At 38.0% G+C, this 21,583-nt stretch overlaps 2 protein-coding genes across 4 annotated transcripts in view; one reads left to right on the top strand and one right to left on the bottom strand.

The window, feature by feature from the left end:
• The window catches only part of LOC112053771 (uncharacterized), a 221,968-nt gene that overhangs the window by 32,991 nt on the left and 167,394 nt on the right, over nt 1-21,583 (top strand). For all 3 annotated transcript variants that reach the window (XM_052891611.1, XM_052891610.1, XM_052891609.1), the window contains exons 4-7: nt 3,269-3,402; nt 4,258-4,459; nt 6,288-6,419; nt 7,724-8,001. In XM_052891611.1, coding sequence (XP_052747571.1) covers nt 3,269-3,402; nt 4,258-4,459; nt 6,288-6,419; nt 7,724-8,001 — 746 coding nt within the window. The remainder of the gene's footprint in view (nt 1-3,268; nt 3,403-4,257; nt 4,460-6,287; nt 6,420-7,723; nt 8,002-21,583) is intronic.
• Nucleotides 10,691-21,583, bottom strand: part of LOC112047294 (CD82 antigen-like) — a 135,287-nt gene continuing 124,394 nt past the window's right edge. The window contains exons 4-5 of the mRNA XM_052891612.1: nt 19,591-19,683; nt 10,691-18,391 (exon numbers count right to left, since the gene is read on the bottom strand). Of these exons, the coding sequence (XP_052747572.1) occupies nt 17,218-18,324 (1,107 nt within the window). The 5' untranslated portion in view covers nt 18,325-18,391; nt 19,591-19,683 and the 3' untranslated portion in view covers nt 10,691-17,217. The remainder of the gene's footprint in view (nt 18,392-19,590; nt 19,684-21,583) is intronic.

The following is a 21,583-nucleotide window of genomic DNA, read 5'->3' as shown; positions in this document are numbered from 1 at the left end:
AATATTTATAAAGACCTATCCAGATACTTACCCTATAATGAATATATTTTACTCGTTTAACTAGTAGTAGTACTAATTACTTGGCCCTACATTTAAATGATGATGTATTTTTCCTACAAAAATATTTTTCAAAACTTAACAAATTTGTCGGCATGTGTAACGTTCATACTTATGCTTAATTTAAGCTTTGTAGTACAAAATAGTCTCTGAGCTAATTTGCGGACGGTTTGTTGTCTGGCTGGTTGGTATCCTAAAAATAAACTGTATCAAACTAAAACAGATAATAGTAATTTATTCGCGAAAAGATTTACATTCACTTACAACAGTACGATGCAGCATCATAAATATGAAATATTGGGTGCGAGGAGACAGCTAGGGCGATGTTACTCTTGAATAATTTTGCCGCTGAAAACCCTTTGTGTTGAATCTTAATATTGTGAGACTATGAGCCCCTCGTAGCTTCACAAATCACATTGTACGTGTGTTCAATCTGGTTGATTTCACTTTGTTCAATTATTCATTCGGCAACGGCATGCATATGTATTTGTCAGTCACCTAAACTGAAAATATGGATTACGTTGATGTCAAGCTTCAATTTTGCCGATTTAAGTGCCGATGGCTCCATGTGGGACCACAGCAACACCGAGGGGTTTGGGCGAGCGCAGAAGCATCGATGAGACTCGAAAGCTGAAATAAAGATAGAGGACTTAACGACTTTCTAAGGGCGTCTCCTATGAGACTCGGACCTCGGCTTAGACTTGAGACTATGAGACTTGGACCATTCAGGAGGGTAACCGTGTCCTGAGTGAATCAGTCCGGACGCCCCCAAAATCGTGAGTTACTAACCCACGTTAAATATCGGTTTCGTATCATGCACTTCCAAAAAAAAAAAACATACAATATATGGATAGTATGGAATCATCAAAATACGGATAATAATTGATTATAAACCAAAAGTCAGGTTTTTTAACTCACTACCGTGTATTTGCTAGCTAAGTTGTAATAAAGTTATTCACCGTTACGCAATGACAAGGCGCTGAATTCTTATTCCAAATCGCGAAACCGCTGACTCTCCAGTAAATCGTTAAGCGAATTGCTCTAAGATTTATGCGGACAAAATTCGGATTGTGTTTGCAGTTCGCTCACGAGATTTTGCGGTTTGATATTGGGATCGGGGGTCGCGCGGAATTTGTTATTAATTTCATCATTCATTCACCATTCACCACGCAACTCGTGCGGACTAATTGAATGTGGTGCTAGTGAGTTCATTCGCATTCATTCGTGCTAAAATTCACAAGCATTCCACTATACGGCACTGGTGATTGAGTTAAACGCTTTACGTATTTTGTACAATGTTTTATGCGGTTAACCTGTAATTAAAATTTCATGAAAGTTTCACCTCTCCACATATTATTTATTAAACAGTGGTACTCTCTAATTTGAATCAAACGATTATTAGTTTCAATTTTACGTGCGGTTTAATATAGGTTTGAAATGGTTTTCGATATTGAGCTTTTAAAATTGAATTTTTTAATAATCCAATTGAATTGAAATCGAAAGTAATCCGACTGAACATTCGTTTTATGGTACTTAGAATTGCAAGAGATACATAATGCAAAGTAATTTATATAATTAAAAAATTAATTTAAAAACAATAACAAAACCATGTATATTATTTATGTATGTACCTAAAAAACTTTGACAATTTCTCTAACGCTGTCAATAATGCTGTGGTATTTTATAGATATCCTGGATATGTAATAATTATATATAGTAAATATATTTTCTAAATTGGTTCAAGTTTGGTCTAGTATTAGGCATCAGCCGTGGCCTAATAACCACCCTACTGACGTGCCGCCGAGCGATTAAGAATTTCAGTATGACACCGGGTAGAAACCGTAAAGAAAATCTAGGAAATATGACTAAAAGAATTACATGACTCGAGATTTTTTAACCATCGGTATAGGGAGCAACCTAACAAGCTTAACTTGAGTACATCGACACCACGTGTGTTTTTTCAGCAATTAGTGTATAAATAATTATTTCACAACTTAAGTACAAATGAGAAAGTTGTTTCTCTCAAAAAAACCTACAACATTTATTTGAAATTTTGACTCGAGTCATGTAATTCTTTTAGAAATCTTATACTACTTTTTCTAGATTTCCTGTACTAGAGAGGTAAGGGTTCATTTTATTGTACCTCTTTAGAGTTTTCCACTTTTGTAGGAAGTCTACTTGTATCTTAGACTGTATGGTCACTCAACATTATGTGAGATCACAGTGGAGCGAATTTGTCATTAGATTTTAAAAACTCTGATGCATTTTAATTTAGGATACCTACTGTTATTACATCACGTAACAACCAGTGCCCGAATTTTATTTATTTCCAGTACATTAAACATATTCGGATTTATTGTAACAGTGTGAACCATATAAATAAATCAGCGCAGGACTTGAAACATCCAAAAGGTATAAATTAAATAATAAAGCTTTATGAGTACGACCGATGTGAACGAATTGAATGTAAAGAGGAAGCCAGAGTAGCTAACTTGGGCCGGAGTTAGACCGCGGGAGCCGGACCTTGCTTCCTTCCGCTCTCGAATCTCGGGTACTCTCTCCTCGGTTATAAATATATAATATATTTTCACAGAATAAATATGATTCCGAATGAGTCTTTACAAGCAGCGAGGTGAAAACCCATAAAAAACGTTTGAGTAGAATGATCATAAATAAATATATTGTTCTCTGGTCAAAGGACCATATGATACTACATTTAGCTAGAAAGGGAGTATACATAGGAATTATATTTAATACAAGCGGACGCCCGCAACTTCGTCCGTGTGATCTTCAGTTTTTCAAAAATCTGCTAGAATATTTTCTAAGGAAAACAGTAAATTATGTTGCTCATTAATCTCCACTATCTTCCAGTAAAAGTCCCATAATAATCGGTTCAGTTGTTTCAGAGTAGAGAACAGATATAAAGACTGCTAGATTATGTTTTAATATCATGTAAATAACCGTAAGAAAAACCTTGAGAAAACATTTATTTTAAAATGACACAGATAGACACTTAAATTTTATTTAATAATAATAATAAAAACACTTTATTACACCAAAAACAAAATAACAAAATTTTACATAACAAATTAAGTGAAAACACAAACAACGTTTACGTTTACAAAGAGAATTGGTTGGTGCGCAAATATCGACTTAAAATAAATTATTAATATTTATATATTTTTTTAAAATAAATGCTTCATCTCAATAGGTGGAGTTCATCGTCAAGGAGAAAAAACAATGGATGTATCAGCCGATCTCACCGAGTTGGGGCGAAGCAAGACGCTGGTCGTGTGTAGCGGTGTCAAGTCAATTTTAGATATTGGACGGACTCTCGAGTACTTGGTAAGTATTTAACTTTGATGTCTCTTACAAGTCGACGCCAAGTAGCGCTTGGCCGTGAACAATGGCATCCCTATTGACATCCAGTCAACCCGTATGAGACGTTTTTCATCGACCCTTTTTATACGAATAGGAAAGTCCTCTTCACTTCCAAAGCATTTTCTATTTCACCGCAAAGGCTATAGCCAAGTTATTTGGAATGAAATTCAGTTTGGCGATCTGAGATCCTTTTAATACCTACCGTATAGCTTAGTACCATTTGTTTTTAATATTTATTTATTAGTATAACTTTCTTTACATCTTCTTTTTGCTTCTCAGTAATTATCAGTAAAATTTCTCCCGGAGATGGTCTTGATTATTAGATGATATATTATGAAAGTGATCGTTACAAAACTCACACATTATCACTCTAAGCCCACCATCCCGCATTGAAGCAGCGTGGTGGGTCTAAGCTTTATGTCCCTTCTCTTAAAAGTAAGAATTACTGGTCCTGTAGTCGGTAGTTAAAAAAAAACTGATAATGACGATTGACGATGATCATCATACGTAATTTGTGATTTTCATAGGCTTTATTTTCTAAGAATATTTAAATTTTATTGTTTTTGGAGTTTACTCCTTAAGAATCCATTTTTCATATGTATCCCCCTGTATAAAAAAATATGCGCAGTAAAATTCGATGAACGAATGACAGCGTTACTTTTTTGTGCGCAACCTATTCTGCGCACTTTTCACTTTTCAGGCGTGGGTATTGAGACGTACATAGTGTATGCTGCAGGGCAACATACACCTAGACAGTCGATCTGAAAGAGTAAATTTCATTCGTGCGTCGGAGCTGACACACTTTTTTTTTCACAACAGGAAACTCAAGGAGTGACTGTATGTTCCTTCGGCGATTCCAACAACTTCCCAGCGTTTTACACGCCTCGCTCGGGTTACCAAGCACCAAACCGCGCAGTCGACGCACTCCACGCAGCGCGAATATTGCATGCAGCGAAGCAGTTGCAACTTTGCTCCGGTATAGTTGTTGCTGTGCCGATACCTGAGGAACATGCAATGGATAGTAAGTTCTATTTTCTATATTCATCATCGTATCAACCGATGGACGTCCACTGTAGAACATACGCCTTTTGTAGGGACTTCCAAACATAACGATCCTGAGCCGCTGCATCCAGCGAATGTCTGTAAATCGCTTGATGTCGTCAGTCCACCTGGTGGGGGGCCGACCACACTGCGCTTTCTAGTGCGTTAATATGCATACCAGAGAAGTTTCTTAATTTTCTGCGTGTGTGAAGTCTGCCAATTCGCATTGGGCCAGCGTGGAGGACTATTGGCCTAAACCCTCTCATTCTGAGAGGAGACTTGAGCTCAGCAGTGAGCCGAATAAGGGTTGATAATGATGATGATGATGATGATGATGATGATGATGATGATGATGATTCTTATTTGGCTAATTCATAGCGATACTTATGAATTATCATTATCAGAATCATCATCGGCAACGCGACGCTTATGTATTTTTTAATGTTTGCTACCTCATAACTTCGTCAATTATTAACCAATTTAGATAATTCTTTTTTTTTATTTGAAAGAATATACTTCCAGATTAATTCCATTTTCATGAAAATCGGTTTAGTAATTTGTGTTAAAATCAAAATAACTGAAACACGTCTTTGAAGTCACTTCCATTTCGATGTTATAAAGATTATGTATTATAATAAATCTAGTTATTACCTACATAAAAACCAATATCCGCGTAAAGTAAAAAGTTTCATAAGAGTATAAAGAAAGTAATGAAAAAGATATGCAAATTCTATATGTATAACAAAAAAGACTTATAATTTGCATATCATATTACCCGGGCGTACCAGTATGCCATTTGCATACCTTCTACAGTTTTTTTGCATACAATACCCAATAGCGTCCTAGCGGTCGTACCCTTTCAAAAAAGGGCTTTCTCGAAAGGTATAATATAATGAGGTGACATTTAAAGGTTTCTCTTTGAAGATATTTACCACAGCAATGTAGTAATGTAACTTCTCGGTACTTCAGAATCTAAATTTAGAAGAATATAATTTACCCACGTAGTGATCCTGTGGAAATACGGGGATAAAATATAGCCTGTGATCACAGATTAAAGAATAATAGGCAGATAGAGCCATAGCCATAGGCAGATTGGCAGTGATGTAGCAATTCCAAATACTTTAAAAAACTAATTAATTCGCGAGTCAGTACGACACAAAGCGTCGTATCAGTAGTTTTAATATTATTTTTAAATATTAAAAAAAAAACAATATTGAATTTTTTATAGGTAGTTAGTAGTAGTAGTAGTAGTAGTATTGATTATTATTAGTCTAGATATTAATTTACGTGCGGATGTAGATGAGCAGATGCAGATGCGCCGCGGTTTCACCCGTGAGTTTTCAGTAGGTACCTACGAGTACTCCCATGGAAACTATAGCCTTTAAACTCACAATACTCATACACTCACAGTTATCCTCATTATCAACCCATATTTGGCTCACTGCTGAGCTCGAGTCTCCTCTCAGAATGAGTGGGGTTAGGCCAATAGTCCACCACGCTGGCCCAATGCGGATTGACAGACTTCACACATGCAGAGAATTAAGAAAATTCTCTGATATGCAGGTTTCTTCACGATGTTTTCCTTCACCGTTTGAGACACGTGATATTTAATATCTTAAAATGCACACAACTGAAAAGTTGGAAGTGCATGCCCCGGACCGGATTCGAACCGACACCCTCCGGAATCGGAGGCAGAGGATATCCACTGGGCTCTCACGGCCACACTCAGATTGCCCCTACAACCTCACAAACTTTACCTCTTTATAATATTAATATAGATACACTTTTCATGATTGTTTTCTGTGTAGGTAATATCATCGAGGATGCAATACAAAACGCTTTGCTTGAAGCCAACAAGCTCGGAATTAAGGGCAAGGAAGTGACTCCATACCTTCTGGCCGCCGTGTCTGCAGCTACTGGTGGTGCATCACTCAGTGCGAGTATCCTTTTTACGAACAGAAGTCGAATCAAAATCCTTAGTGCGCTATACACGAGTACTAGAAAGGACAGAATTAGCGTTTCATCGACAAATAACCGCTGACGTACTCGTAACTACAGATTACCACAAAGATAGTGCGTAGTCGCAGGATTCGCAGCAGTTTTATTTACCCAGAAATGGGAGCCCTTGACGCATCGCTACGCTACTATAAGTACGCTTGTATGCGTTTCAGCGAAGGTAATTAATTGCTTATCTCTGACGCTCACATAGTCACAGTGGCTTACGTTTGGAGCGAAAATTTTGTTAGGTGTTGCGAGTCTATACGTTATTAGTCTAAGCTCGTAACATTCAGTGTTTATGGAGAGGTCAATATAAATAATTGTGTGCCTTTGCTTCTCACACATTCGGCAAAAACGATGTAGAAAAGACTCTAGCGCAAAGTTCTTATAAATTTCTACCGGTTCAAATTGGTCCGAGTTCACCTAGATAAAATTGACCTCTCGAAAAATTATTTTAATATAAATTTGTCTTAGTTGTTTTGGTTGGAGTGAAATCTCTCTTCTAATACTATTGCAATATGTAGGTTAATATGTACATTTATTTGATATGCCAATTTCAATTGAACAACATTTCATTAGACTTGGTCGCTAACTATGGGCCTCATTAAAAGGTTCAAAGTCACACAGCGAGCGATAGAACGAGCTATGTTAGGAGTATCGCTGCGTGGTCGAATTAGAAATGAGGAAATCCGCAGAAGAACCAAAGTCACCGACATAGCTCAACGAGTTGCGAAGTTGAAATGGCAATGGGCGGGGCACATAGTTCGATGAGCCGATGGACTTTGGGGTCCCAAAGTGCTGGAATGGCGACCCCGCACTAATAAGCGCTGTGTTGGTCGACCCCCCATCATGTGGACTGACAACATCAAGCGAGTCGAGGGGATTCGCTGGTTGCAAGTGGCTAAGTATCGTGATGTGTTCTGCAGTGGACGAAGATGAGATGAACATTTCATTGAAAAATATTGTTTATGTTATAGCACATTTGAATTTATTAGAAAAACAATAATGTGCCGTAGTGTTTTTTGCTAACAAAAACCGTACAAAAATAATACCCCAAAGCACAATGAGGCAAGGCACTCGAATACAATAGAAAACAATTTCTGTGACCATTAAAAATCTTTAATTACAATCTTGACCCGCTCGTAACGAATGCCAGCAGTAAATTAAACGTGTAGAAACGTAAACGCTCCTAAAATGATACTCAGTAAAGCTAATTGCCACAATTTCTTTCCCTAACGACTCGCAGACATCGCCCTCATAAAGAACAACGCTAAAGTCGGCGCCGATATTGCCGTCCAATTTCAAAAACTGAGGAATGTTGACAATTTAGAGAACGCTTTTAATATCGGAGTCTCAAAGAGCCCTGGGAAATGTACGACAAATTCTTCGAGACGGTTCCATACTTCGTGCGCCGCGCGTATCAAAGGAGGAGATATGATAAATAATGATTTGGAAGGCGACGTGCTCGTTATCGGCGGAGCCAACGTCGACAGGACGTACCGGGTGTCGGAGAAAACTGTTCAGGTAAGTTTCAGATATAGTTCGTGTATTAATAAAAAGTAGTAGCTTTCTCGCCCTGTTATTTTTATTTTTATGTCTATTGATTTCATTTTTGTTTTTACTCGTATTGTTCTTAATAATTGATCAATAGAGTCAGTTGAAGGGCCTCATAACTTACTTTCCAAACTTAAGTAACCAGAGTCAAAACAAGACTTCTCTGGTCTTGCATTTTAGCCAGAGAGATGCTGAGACAGAGGCTCTCAAATTGGGCGTATACAGGACTAATAAGCTTTTAAACATGTTTAATAGACGACACTGAGTATTTACGTATAGAGCTTCTATGGGGAACTTTTCATGCGGTTTTCAAAAAGAGCGCATTGCGTGGTGCAACATTTATGTTTCATCGAAGAAAGTTATACAAAATAAACTGTTAGAAAGGTTTCAACTTGAAATAAATACACTTGTATTGTGTAACTAATGAAAAACGAAACTAAAACGTAAAGATTTTAAGAAAATATATCTTCCCCAAAGACGAAAATTTTCACCATTGCAATACGTCGCCTGTCGCTGCTCATGCTCCTTCCGTTACTAATATAATGCTGCCAAGTAAAAACCAACTAGATCAAGTATATCAACCCTTATGAACCGCACAGACTACAAATCTTGTCGCATTATATTTAGCTCCATGGCATACTGCGTATAATCAATTTTGCCAGCTTACAAATTGCTCAACTTTTCTCATTTGTCCTTTAAGATTTTCGTAGTTTTTGTAACTGCCGTTAACTGTTATAAAACCTATTCCAGTAATGGCTCATTCTTTCGCCTTTGATGTTTAATGCTTTTGTTTAGATGTTTAAGCAATGTTCTAGCACAGTCGTAGTTTATTAAATACTTGCCGTGCCTCGCAGTTTCACCTACATCGATCTAAAAAATATTCTACGTCCACTTCATGGTGTAAATCGGCTACTTGACTTTTTTTTTTTAATTCTTAAATAGTTCATTAACGAAATCGATTGCAAAAAAATAACATTAATTATATTAAATTTATTATGAGTCTATTACCCTATTGAAATCGTGGAAAATATTATTTGAATCACGGATATAAAAAAATTTAACGTCGCTTAGTTTATGTGATTTGAATAGAAACTTTTCTATTCATTGCCTGAACTTGTTAAAGTGGTATTTTACCTCACTTTTCGAACGGAACAAATAGTATTCACTATTTGGGATTATCAAAATTATCAAAATTCAAAATTTAAACAAAGTAAATTAAAAAAAAACGGGTGTGCACATGACAAAATAAAACTTCTTTAGTTCTCCATCTCAATGTCCGTTCGCCTCACCCGATTACACTTTCGTAACGTAAGCTGGTAAAAGCACTAGCTTACTCAAATTTTCAAAAAAAAATTGTGGGTAAAATGGAATACAAAGAAAAATATCTGGTCTCAATTCAAATCACATTCACATACCATAATTCAAGTAAACGTCTTCCTACGATAAGTCTTTTAATAAAGCGTTGATTGGAAGATAGCTAGACTTCCGTTTCTAAACAACCGTAAATAATGGCGTATCTACGACGTCAGGCGAAGGCAGTTTGGCCCAGTTATCGTATGATAGTTTATTGCTTCGAGGAAAATCGAACTGCTTCGATTACCATACGGGGTTGAGTTGTTTTACTAATAATGGCAATTTAGGCCTCAAAAACCGTAGAAACCTTTAAAGTTTATTTGTACTAGTATTGTACCAAAGGAGTTGTTTATTCATGGAGATATAGAGAAGGTTTAAAAGGTGAGGAAAATTATATTATTTGCCGGGAAAACCATAAAAACAACCCCTTTCCATTTCTCATACCTACGTTTAAGAGTCAAGGGGTAGGGGTACGGTAGGGTGGGTTAGGGAAGGATAGGGAGGGGTAGGGTAGTAAAGGGTAGGGATAGGGAAGAAGTGCACATAAGTCAAAGCGAAGCTTGACCGGGTCCGCTGGTCGTCAATAAATTAAAGTCATTCATTCGCACATGCAACATATTGTCCATAAATTACAGTAAGATACCGCTTAACATAAGTCCCGGACACAATAATATCCTATCCTACTAATATAAACGCGAAAGTTTGTATGGATGTACGTTTGGATGTTTGTTACTCTTTAACGCCGCTACTACTGAAGTGATTTGGCTGAAAATTGGAATGGAAATAGATTTTACTCTGGATTGACACATAGGCTACTTTTCATCCCGGAAAAATCCATGGTTTCCGCGGGATTTGTGAAAAACTGAATTCCACGCAGACAAAGTCCGTCCGCTATTTGTCAGTAAAGTATGGTAAGGTTACTCCACCATCAATATTATCAACACATATCGGCTCACTGCGGTGCATATGAGTGTCCTCTCGGAATGAGGGATGAGGCCAATAATCCACCACGCTGACCCAATGCGGATTGACAGCCTTTACACACGTAGAGAATTATGAAAATTCTCATTATTTAAATCGGACCAGTAGCTCCTGAGATTTGCGCGTTCAATCAAAGAAACTCTTCAGCTTTATAATATTAGTATAGATAATATTGAGTGTGTGTGGGGGACCTAATATGCCTCACAAAAACCTTACAGTAAATATGCATAAATTTATTATTTTATTAGTAACAAATGGTAGGTAAGATTTAAACCAACGAAATATAATGTACGATTGGGTAGGTTTTGGATACAAAAAAAACAAAACGTTTTAACAAAGATTTTATTTAATGCATTTATTCATGATAATATTAGCTCAGTCGCCTAGTGCGTACCTTCGGAAAGTTGTTACAAGACTATTTCAAAACGAGATGTTTATAAATCAGTGTTTGTATCCATTGTTAAAAAACTAATATAATTCACTAAACATCGGTTACAAAACATATATAAGAACATTGAGTATGTTTATAACTATAAAAACTATTATAAATAACAGAATGTCCAGTTTTGACTATTGGTGACTCTACCATCGGTTCGTCGGGCAGGTTTTTCTTTAAAGAGTCTGTAAGATCGTCAAATATTTTATTTCATTTTTATTTACCATTCAATTTATTCAATCAAGAAAGGGTGTAAAACCCAGCGAACTGATAATATGAGTCTTGTGTAACTACTTCTTACTACGATTGACAACATTTAAAAGTGAATGCCTTTCTCAATTGTTAGGTACTGCAGAATTGTAAATTGACTGGTCACGTTTTAACATAATACTCCGTTTATACATACAAGTCTCGGCAGAGATCTCATACAATAGTAGACATCATACAATAGTAGATTGTTATACAAGGGGCTAAAAAGACCCATTATATACGAGGTATTTTCGGCACGAGCCGTAAGGCGAGGGCCGCTAAATAGAAACAGAGTTTATAATGGATTTAGCCCCGCGTATTACACTATACTTTTCACTACGATTGCGAGTAAATAAAATAATTCAGTACAGTATTCAATGTTCTCAACTCAATAGAAATCAAATTAATAAAAATCACGCATTCCACAGACAAGAACGCTGCATTTCGTTCCAATTTCAATTTTTTATCAAACAATCAGGGTCTTACATATGTACTCGTGCCCACTTAAAGTGATTCTATTAACGAATAAAAACTCCTTCGTGTTATAGTAGGCTGGTATTCCTAATTGATAAAAAAAAAAAAAACAAATCTTTTTAGCCCCTAGAGGCTGAAATGCTTGTTTAGCCCCGCTGTGTGGTAATATGACAATGTTTTTGAGCAAAAATAGTGAAAAGTGATTTATATAAAATCATAATTACAATCATCACTTTGAAAGAACTCGGCTATGGGCTAGTCTTTCAACTTCCGATTCATAATTACAATCATCCCTTTCAAAGAACTCGGCTATGGGCTAGTCCTTCAACTTCCGAGTACTGTGCCATAGAAGGCAGATATAAAATTTTAAATGTTGTCAATTCCACTTTATTAAAAACTTTCATACCCTCAGTGATAACTTTATTGCCATATTGTATATTACTACTAAACTGTTAATTTGTTTTTATTATTAATATTTTATACCAAATTCTAAAATCATCTTCTATTTCAGGTAATGAAGATGATTCTAGCATTTTGTAAATAATTTAAACCATTGAGCTGCCAGATTTTTATTTTTTTAGTTTCTAGTAGGCTAGAGTCTGGTCGCTCAATTAAAGGTAGATTATACTTTTATTGCACTCACATTTGAGTATTTATGTAGGTAATATAATCATGTAACAAAATGTTTAATAATAGAAAGGGTCAGCCATCAGAGTATAAAAGGTATAAGTAATAGGGAGACTAGGTCGCACGTCAGGGATGAGGTACCGAGGTCCATTTAACAATGGTATTTAATATCGAAATCTTTTATAGGTAAACTCAACGTTAGTTATACGATTTTATAAGCCAAGGCACATGTTATTTTACCATTTGGAAGAAATTGCAGGATTTAGATTTGATCCTAGCTACACATTATCCAACTTTCCGAATATAGGTACAAATTTTTAATAAGATTGGTACATTCAGTGACAACAATATTAAAAAACTATTCTTCTGCATAAATTCACAAAATATTATACCTACTCTAAGCGAACGTAGTCAGTGAGATGTTATTACACTCGAAGGGATATACCCAGATACAACAGCATCAAAAAAGCGGACCCACCTAATGATTACAATGACGCAACTTAAAACTATAGACATTTTTACGTACCTACATCTTTTACACATGCATTACCGTGTTACGTCATTTGATAAATAATGTAGAGCCATAGAAAATCGGGCCAGTATACACGCAAGCGATTCAATATGACTCCGGTATTTGAACATCAGTCAAATTGAATCGTTTTAACGAGACAGCGTACTAACAGTAATAACATATCACTGAACGTAATAGTTAATTTCAATAGTCATTACAATATTTCTAAAAAGTTACACCATAATATAAGTACAAATTTATGTGCAGTTTTGCGAAATGGATAAAACGCCACGGCAATGTTTTCAGGCGAGAGAACTAGACATGTTTCTTTACTTACAGCCACACAGATAGATGGATGATTTATACAGGGTGCTGGGGAGTATTTCCCGTAACTCTGGGGTTATGTTCTTTACCGAAAATTAATTAAAAAAGTTCAAAGAACATGTGTTCTAAAATAAATATTTTCGGAGTACATAATATTTCTTTTGTAAATAGATCTTAAAATGTGTCCCCTATACGCGTCCTTATAATTATGATGTAGCCAAACTTCAAAATTTCAAATGCAAGGACAGATAAAGGCATGAATTAGTGTGTTACATGAATAGAATTATTTGAATTACTTTGTATGAATACATAAAAAAAATTTATTTTTCAATTAAAAAAGTATTATTTATGCAGTTTATCTCCTATAAGTGGACTCGTCAACGCCTTGAAGTTATGGAAAATACTCCCCAGCATCCTGTATATATGAGAATATATATTAATAGCTTAACATCTATCGCTACGAATTTATTCAAGCCAACTGCATTTTAACTGTTAGCCAACTGCGAAATTACGTATAGAATTCAGATTAATTGCAGTTAGCGTACTAACTGTGATTGAACTGAAATTGTACACCTACTGAACATTTGTTGGGTAGTTTCAATGCAGTAAGCCAATACAAACTCATAGTTTGATAAACAATTTACAATTTCCATTGATATAATTCTTTGTGTTACATATCCACTAGAAACTAGACATAAAACATAAAAAACCATCAATTAGTACCTATCACAATATTATTATTACATCAAAAAAAGTTATAGCACGCAAAACACAACTTATGACGTCATTTGATATCTTTTGAAGTAACTACCAACTGTTGTAATTTTCTGCATTACACTACGTCATCTGCCATTGCTAAAGTAGTGTTACATACAGATTGGACAACGTAAAGGCCAAAGAACAAAAAAAAATAATGAGTGACTCTCAGTCTATATGGGCCTATCTTGATACTAAATACTCTTCCCTTGATTGTTTTGGATTGGAGTTACTTATATCTCATAACACCTGAGGCCTTAGCCATGTGGCACGTCGATTCTCATTCTACAAACGCTAACGCTTCAAAAACTTAACGAAATGTATGGGAATGACACATCGAACGAAAATTGATCACGGGACCTGGCGATAGCAAATGTCATTCTCATACGTTTTTAAGTTTTCGTAGTGTTAAAGTTTGTAGAAATAGAATCGACCTGCAACATGGCTTAGGCCCTTGGGCTGATTTCGATGAGGTCAAGCTTCCCATTTCACCGATTGACGATATTTTTATTTCAGTACGTGGTTGTCGTAGACATTTTTACCATTACTATTCTGTTAAATTTTATCATTTTGTCTATGGAATACTTATCTAGATTGTGTATTATTGGTTCTTTTGAAAAATCCTATATATTTTACGGTTAATTACTGTGTTTATCTAAATCATGCTAGTTCTTTTTATCCAAGTATGAGTACACACTCGCATTTTGTAATATATTTCGCTCTCCCTAACTCTCTGCGTAGCAAATTCAAACTATGAATTGAAACAGCTATGAACATACTGAGCCCTATTATAATATCCTCCTCCTGACCAAGTAATAATGAACCCTATTAATAAAAACTTAAGCTTCAATTTGGCCCTCTAACCTTTCTTTTCCCTTTATTTCACTTAGCTTAAATTTAGATGGAAAATTGTTGTAACCTTGATAATAACAATCTTTTGTTATTAATTTTGTCGAATCAAGGGTATATAAATTATATAATGTGACATTAAGGGTGTAATATATACCTAAATGTGAAATTTTTGTCTGTCCGTCTGTCCCCACTAATCTTCTAAACAACTGGAGCGATATTGATGCGATTCACACAAGTATATTAAGCATAACCTGGAGCAACATTAGGCTTCGTTTCATCAACATAGGAGATAAAGAAAAAAAATATTTACAAACGAAAACAATAAACATAGATTAAAAGTTGGTCAGTAGAACGTTAAGTTTTAAAAAATTTTTTTAATTTTCTTCGCGAATTCCTGATAAATGTTTTCGACAATATCGAACAGCTATGACTGTTCCAATTTAAAATTACGTTTCATTCAAATATGGAAGCATCATTAAGGTTCTCCTCAGACACAATAATTGCCAATATATTGTCCACAAACAATTTGGGCAATATTGCACAACGTACCACAGCGTAGGGCAATATTGCCCAACGCACCACAGCGTAAGTAATACAAATATTATTTACGCTGTGGTACGTATCCGGACAACCTCGGCTCGACAATATTGAATTGGATGAAGGTTTTTTGCCGACGATGAAGATTTTTGTCGATGAAGGTTTTTGCCGATAAAGACGCCCATAAAGACGCCGCAAAGTATGGCCCTTTTTTTCGATATTTTGTCTGTCTGTCTGTCCGTGTTTTTTCGTTATTCGGGCATCACGCTGAAACTACTGAATGAATTCCAATGAAACTTAGCACGGTTTCAGAACATAATACGGAGAAGGTTATAGGATACTTTTTATTGCGAAAATAAAATGAAAAGAGGGGTGAAATAGGGGTTGAAATTATGTATGGAAAATCCTTTATTTTTAGAGTTACAGTTTTAAAAATTTGTTCATAAATCATAAAAAAATACGAAATAATTGTGAAATAGGGCTTGAAAGTTTAGGTACATTGATTTCCACGCGGACGAAATCGCGGGCGTCCGCTAGTAGAGTTTATAGGCTAAGTGAAAAAAGCCTAGAACATATCTGGGTGCGAAGTTTAATTGTTTATTAATCTGGGGGGTTAGGTTACACCTATTTTACACAGCCATCTAATACGTGAATGCTCCCATTACCTGACTTACTAGGCTGATCCGCCATAATACACTAGTACAGTAACAGAAAATGTTGTTTTGTATTGTAGTTCATATTAAACTGGTTATAAGCATTTTATCCTTAGGCACTACGTCGTTTAAGCTCATATCAGTACTATTTTGTTGACCTGTCCATGCACAACTCGCATTCTACACATTTACATACAAAACGGATCTAATATTTACAATTTTTATTTACGAGTAGGTATATTAATTAACAAAAGGATGACGTTACGTCACGTTAAACTTTCTGATCAAATTTTGGAGCATTGAAAAATTATGATATTGATAAAACAGTTAAAATTGTTGATAAATCAAGAGACACGCGAACGCGTGTCAGCCATATTCGAGCGAAGAGGTGACGCAGCGATAGTCTGTTTAAATGGTTTGTTTAAAGATTTATAGATACAAATCATTTAAAGCCACTCCTTAATTACTCAAAATCTATTAAACACAAACAAAGAACATTGGGTTTACATGAGTACGTAGAAAGTGACAACATTCATCAATAATGTACGGAATTCAAACGGAATAAATAATAATAGACACCGTTAGAATAAAGGAACTAATAATTGCTAAAGCATTAGCATGAGTGTATAAATTAATTATACATGTATATTTAAAAAAACATAAAAACCAATAATTTGATCAGTTTAATGTGACCTAAACAACATTATGTAAGTGAATCGATAAAGGATAATTTTGTCTCTTACACAACGTAGATATAATATGTATAATTTTTAATCTATTGGTATACAATTAAAAGCTGACGACTTAAGCCTAAAAAAATAATACAATCAATAATTTAATAATTATTATATTCTCTAGTAATGTACACGTTTCGAGTCACTCTCACTACACCGTCTTTGAGGAGCTACGCATGTTTCCGATAACTCGTCTTTGTACTTTCACCATCGTTATTGCAAATTAAAACGAACTCTACGAACAAAAGTGTCAACTGCCAAGCATAGGAACTAAACACAAGCTTTGCTCGTGGGATACTTCACCTAAATTACTCGTTGCCACTTATAATAAAAGTTCACGCAGATCACAATATATCTAAAGTAACAACACGGATTATTCATTCACTAAAACAGTGATACTATTATGAACATAAAATACACGTAGTCACATACATCGGTTCATTGAATTGACAGTGTCGCGCGGGCCTCGGGGGCCCTCGGGGGGCCGCGGGGCCGTCATTGCGGGGCAGCACTGCGGTGTCACGTGACAGGTTACAGTTCGAATTCGGAGCGCGTGTGGCGGCGGTGGTCGAGGCGCACGCGGGCGCCGGCGCGGCGCGCGCACGCCTGGGAGCGCAGCACCGGGGGCTCCCCCTCGAAGCCGTCCGCCGGGAACGAGCGCCATCGCCGCCCGAACAACCGCTCCAAGTAACATCTTAGTCAGATTCGAGTCGCCGCACTGTCCGCCGCCAGAGGCCGGTACTCTCCCCGCGCCAGCTCGCGCATCTCGCAGTTGTTGTTCCCGTTCACCGTCTTGGGCCCGAGCGGCTCGTCGTGCAAGCTGCGCCGCGAGCACGGCTCCGACGCTCGCCCGAGCAGCGCTTCCCTTTCGCCCGCCCGCTCCGGGCTGCCGCCGTGCGCGCGCACTCCCCCGTTCGCGTTCACCGCGTTCACGACCACCGTCTGCGACAGAGGCCCCCCGTGCATCGGACTGCCGTCGAGCAGCTCGCCCGCGCCTAGCTCCGTTCTCAATATTCTAATTTTCTGAATCATCTCTTTTATCTCGTATCTCAATATTCCAAGGAAGCACAACTTCAGAAACGCTATGACGCAGTAGCCCAGCACGAACAACGCGTCCGCAGTCCTCCGGAGCCAGGAGAGCAGGCGCTCGGCGCAGGCGGCGGTGTGCGGCACGCAGTGGGCCGGCGTGAACGGCAGCGCGGGCGCGGCGGAGGTGGCGGCGAGCGCGGCGGGCGTCACGGCGGCCGAGTGCGCGGGGATGCGGCAGCAGCTGGGCGGCAGCGCCGTGCGGTTGAACGCGGTGAAGTCGGCCGGGCCCGTCACCCCGCAGCACCGCTGCTCTCTCTGCAGGCGGTCCCAGGCCTCCGCGAAGTCGGCGTCCAAGTCGTAGTCTCTCGCCAAGCGTACGCGCAACTGGGGTCGGAGCTCCCGGCACACGCGTTCGAATCGAAACGCCCAGTAGACACCTATTGCGGCATCGCCGACGAGGAGCGCGAGGAGCGCCAGCCAGTAGGCGTTGAGCATGCGCTCGGAGAGTCGCAAAGCGGCCAAGCAGCCCAGCAGTTGCAGCAGGCCGGCCTGCGCCGGCAGCGCCGCGTACCCGTAGAGGAAGCCGGGCTGCGCGGCGCCGAGGCCGGGCACCAGCGCGCGGCGGTAGTCGGCGAGCGCGCGGCCCGCCGCCGCACAGAAGGCGAGCGCGCCCAGCAGCAGGGCCCCGTTGCACGCGTAGATCCAGATGCGGTAGTAGCGCATGGCGCGGTGCGCGGCGGGGTAGTGCGCGGGGCGCGCGGGCGGCGGCAGCGTCATGGTGGCGGGCGCCGCGTCATGGCGCCGCCCGCGCCCGCGCCGCCGCCACGCGCCGCGCCCCACGCCTCTGCAACAAACAACGACAAGCCTTGCTTAAGTACATTTCTCTTACTCTTTGATTTGATTTGACGTTTCGTTACGGATTGAGATTATAATAAATTTGTTAATAGCTAGTTAGTGCACTGTGCAGAGTATGTCAGTTGTAAGCTGAGGTTGTAAGATTACAGGCCTAAAAACTAATTTATTGCAAATAGCGCTCGTATTGTCTATCCAATATTTGCCTACCTACTATCTGTGGCATTTCACTTCAAAACCCCAGTTGGGAATTCCAATAAGTTGTTGCTGTACCAGAAGACTGAACTAAGGAATATTTCACAACTTCTCGAAACCAAATTGTAAGCAGACCCCAATCATTTCTCAGTGACGCACTCCTTGTGGAAAACCGCCCTAACGGACTATAATTAATTGATTTATATCTTGTAGAATCTTCGTAACCTACTTACAACATGATAAATAGCCTTAACGAGATAATGGCGAGCCTTAAATATTTATTGGCCCTATTCAGAGCGCAACTTGAACGAACGGGAGCAAGAATCGCTTATAAACTTCTAAAATAAATAATTCTTTGTAAGAATTTCTTTTTAAATTTCATATAAATCGTTAAGCTTAGACGCTAAACTTAAAGAAAGCAATTCAATTTCTCAATTTCTAGGTTTCCTAAGACGTTATTTCACTTAGACTTTAGAGGTTGTTCCAGGTTGCGGTAGAATTTTTCAGTGGTAACTTTCTAAGACGACTAGAAGTTTGAAAACTAAAATGCAATAATAAATGTAGTTTTTCAGTGTGTTTTAATAGATTGTACACTGCTGAATAATATAAACCTACTTTAGCGTCTAATATAATCACTAAATAGTCTTATAAAATTGAGCGAATACAGGCAACTTCTGTACATTTTGTTCAGTTTCTTAGAGAGACAGGCAACGACATTTTATACTATAGACATGCATGTTACGTGACTACAAAATCACCGCAAAAAGTGAGGCAAATTTAGCTACTCCACTGAGTTTACATACTCCTGGGCAGGTTATAGTATACTTTTCATCACGCTACGATCAATAGGAGCAGAGCAGTGAAGGGAAATGTTGGGGAAACGGGAGAAGTTACTCTATTTTTACAGCGATACTACTGTAAGGGCTGGATTAAAGAGGTCTAAGGGCGATCGAGGTCGCAGGCGTCCGCTAGTGATAAAATAAATGTGTTCCTTACAATCCGCCGCCCGTGCCTTGTTCTCGAAGTCTGGCTAGTCACAGGAGAGGGCGGGTGAGCCTCTGTAGGGCGCCTAGCAGACCGGTGCGGGGCCTGTAACAACAATTTCTATAATCAGCTGGGTTATTTGTCTAATTAACATTACTTATTTATTAATTTATTATATCATATCAGCCGATGGACGTCCACTGCAGGACATAGGCCTTTTGTAGGGACTTACAAACATCACGATACTGAGCCACCTGCATCCGCAAGTGGGTAACAATATAACACATTAAACGGTAATAGTGTTACCCACATTCCGACAAAGGGTGGGTTTCCACTACCAACGAGGTGCCCATTGAATCGAAAGGTGGCGGTTAGAAAAACCCACCTGAGAATTCCCAAGGAGGGTTAACGTCAGGCAGGCGGCCAATCAAATCACTAGCCAAAACTATTAAAAAGATGTCAAAACAAAAGATTGACATATTTATCCGACCCCACGAAAGGAGTAATAATTAACATTACTATCTTACAAACGGATCCCTAAATCGAATAATGTTGTAAACACCCCTTATATCCTTATTGACTTATTCATTATCTAACGATACTCACTATGAAATAAACGAGTAAAAAAAATTCATCCCCAAACAAAACAAAATTTAAAATGTCTAAGTATTTCAAGGTTTTATTTTACGACTTTGTTCACATTTTAATATACACACTCATTACTCAAGCTAATTTACAGCTTTCTAGTAATAATAATAATAGTCTCTGCGCTAAACCGCGCGACAGACAGACGGACATGGCGATAAGGGTTCCTTGTGGACTACGGAACCCTAAAAAGTTAACTTCTATCATATCAGTTCAGGAATCGAATTGCACAGTTTTGGAAGAGCTTTCCCTGAATTTTAGACCTCCTGTATTTTAAGCATCAATTACAAAAGAATTTTCTTATGCAATTTTCAGCAGTAGATAGAATGATTCAACAGATTCAACAGGAAGATTTATAATATGGATGTTTGTTTGGATATTCGTTACTCTTTATCGCCGCTAAATTTGGAATGAAAATAGATTTTACTCAGGATTATCAGGATTAACACATAGGCTACTTATCATCCCGGAAAAGATTTTTTCTTGCATTTCAGACCCCAAAAATCAAATACAAATGTATAGCTTTAAGATTTTTTCTTGAACTCTTGTTGAGGTTGTTACTTGACAAATTTCATAGTTCAACGGGTATGCTATGAGTTTTGATTTTTTTGAGTGTCGAAATATGCTTCTTTGCTGAATAAATGGCTGTATGTTTTTTTAAACTTAGAAGTTTGATTTTTTTCACAACATCATCGGACCGTAGACCTCAGTATACGGTTTTAATTACAACTTGATATCTCCACTTGAGACACTTGATAGCCCAGTGGCTAATCACGTATCACGTGTCTCAAACGGCGAAGGAAAACGTCGTGAGGAAACCTGCATACCAGAGAATTTTCTTAATTCTCTGCGTGTGTGAAGTCTGCCAACCCGCATTGGGCCAGCGTGGTTGACTATTTCGCCTAACTCCTCTCATTCTGAGAGGAGAATCGAGCTCAGCAGTGAGCCGAATATGGGTTGATAACGACGATATCTTCACAACATAATATGATCTATTCGTTTCCAACCATTGATTTCCTCTATTGGGTCGGCACTTACTTTGCAACTTAGCTGAGAATGCCTATAATAAATTACAGTCATGACGTTTATAAAGATTTCCGCCCACTACGGCGATGTATTGGTTTTCTACATGAAACTATTTTCCTCCACAAGGCTATGCTAAGGTTAAATATGCATAATCGATATTAATATACCAAAAGGTTATAATATAAACATCAGACTATTTTAATGGAGTTCCAGCGATTTAATTTTGAGTTAGAAATAGGCTTTTCTTTGATTGTTATTATTATTTAATTTGATTGTTATAATCTGTAGCAATAGCAAATAGAATAAACATAAATAGGGTACAGACCACTTGGAA

Source organism: Bicyclus anynana, chromosome 4 (assembly GCF_947172395.1).
Source record: "Bicyclus anynana chromosome 4, ilBicAnyn1.1, whole genome shotgun sequence".
NCBI lineage: Eukaryota > Metazoa > Arthropoda > Insecta > Lepidoptera > Nymphalidae > Bicyclus > Bicyclus anynana.
The sequence above is the reverse complement of the archived record's forward strand: the minus strand, read 5'-3'. Positions and strand labels throughout refer to the sequence as shown.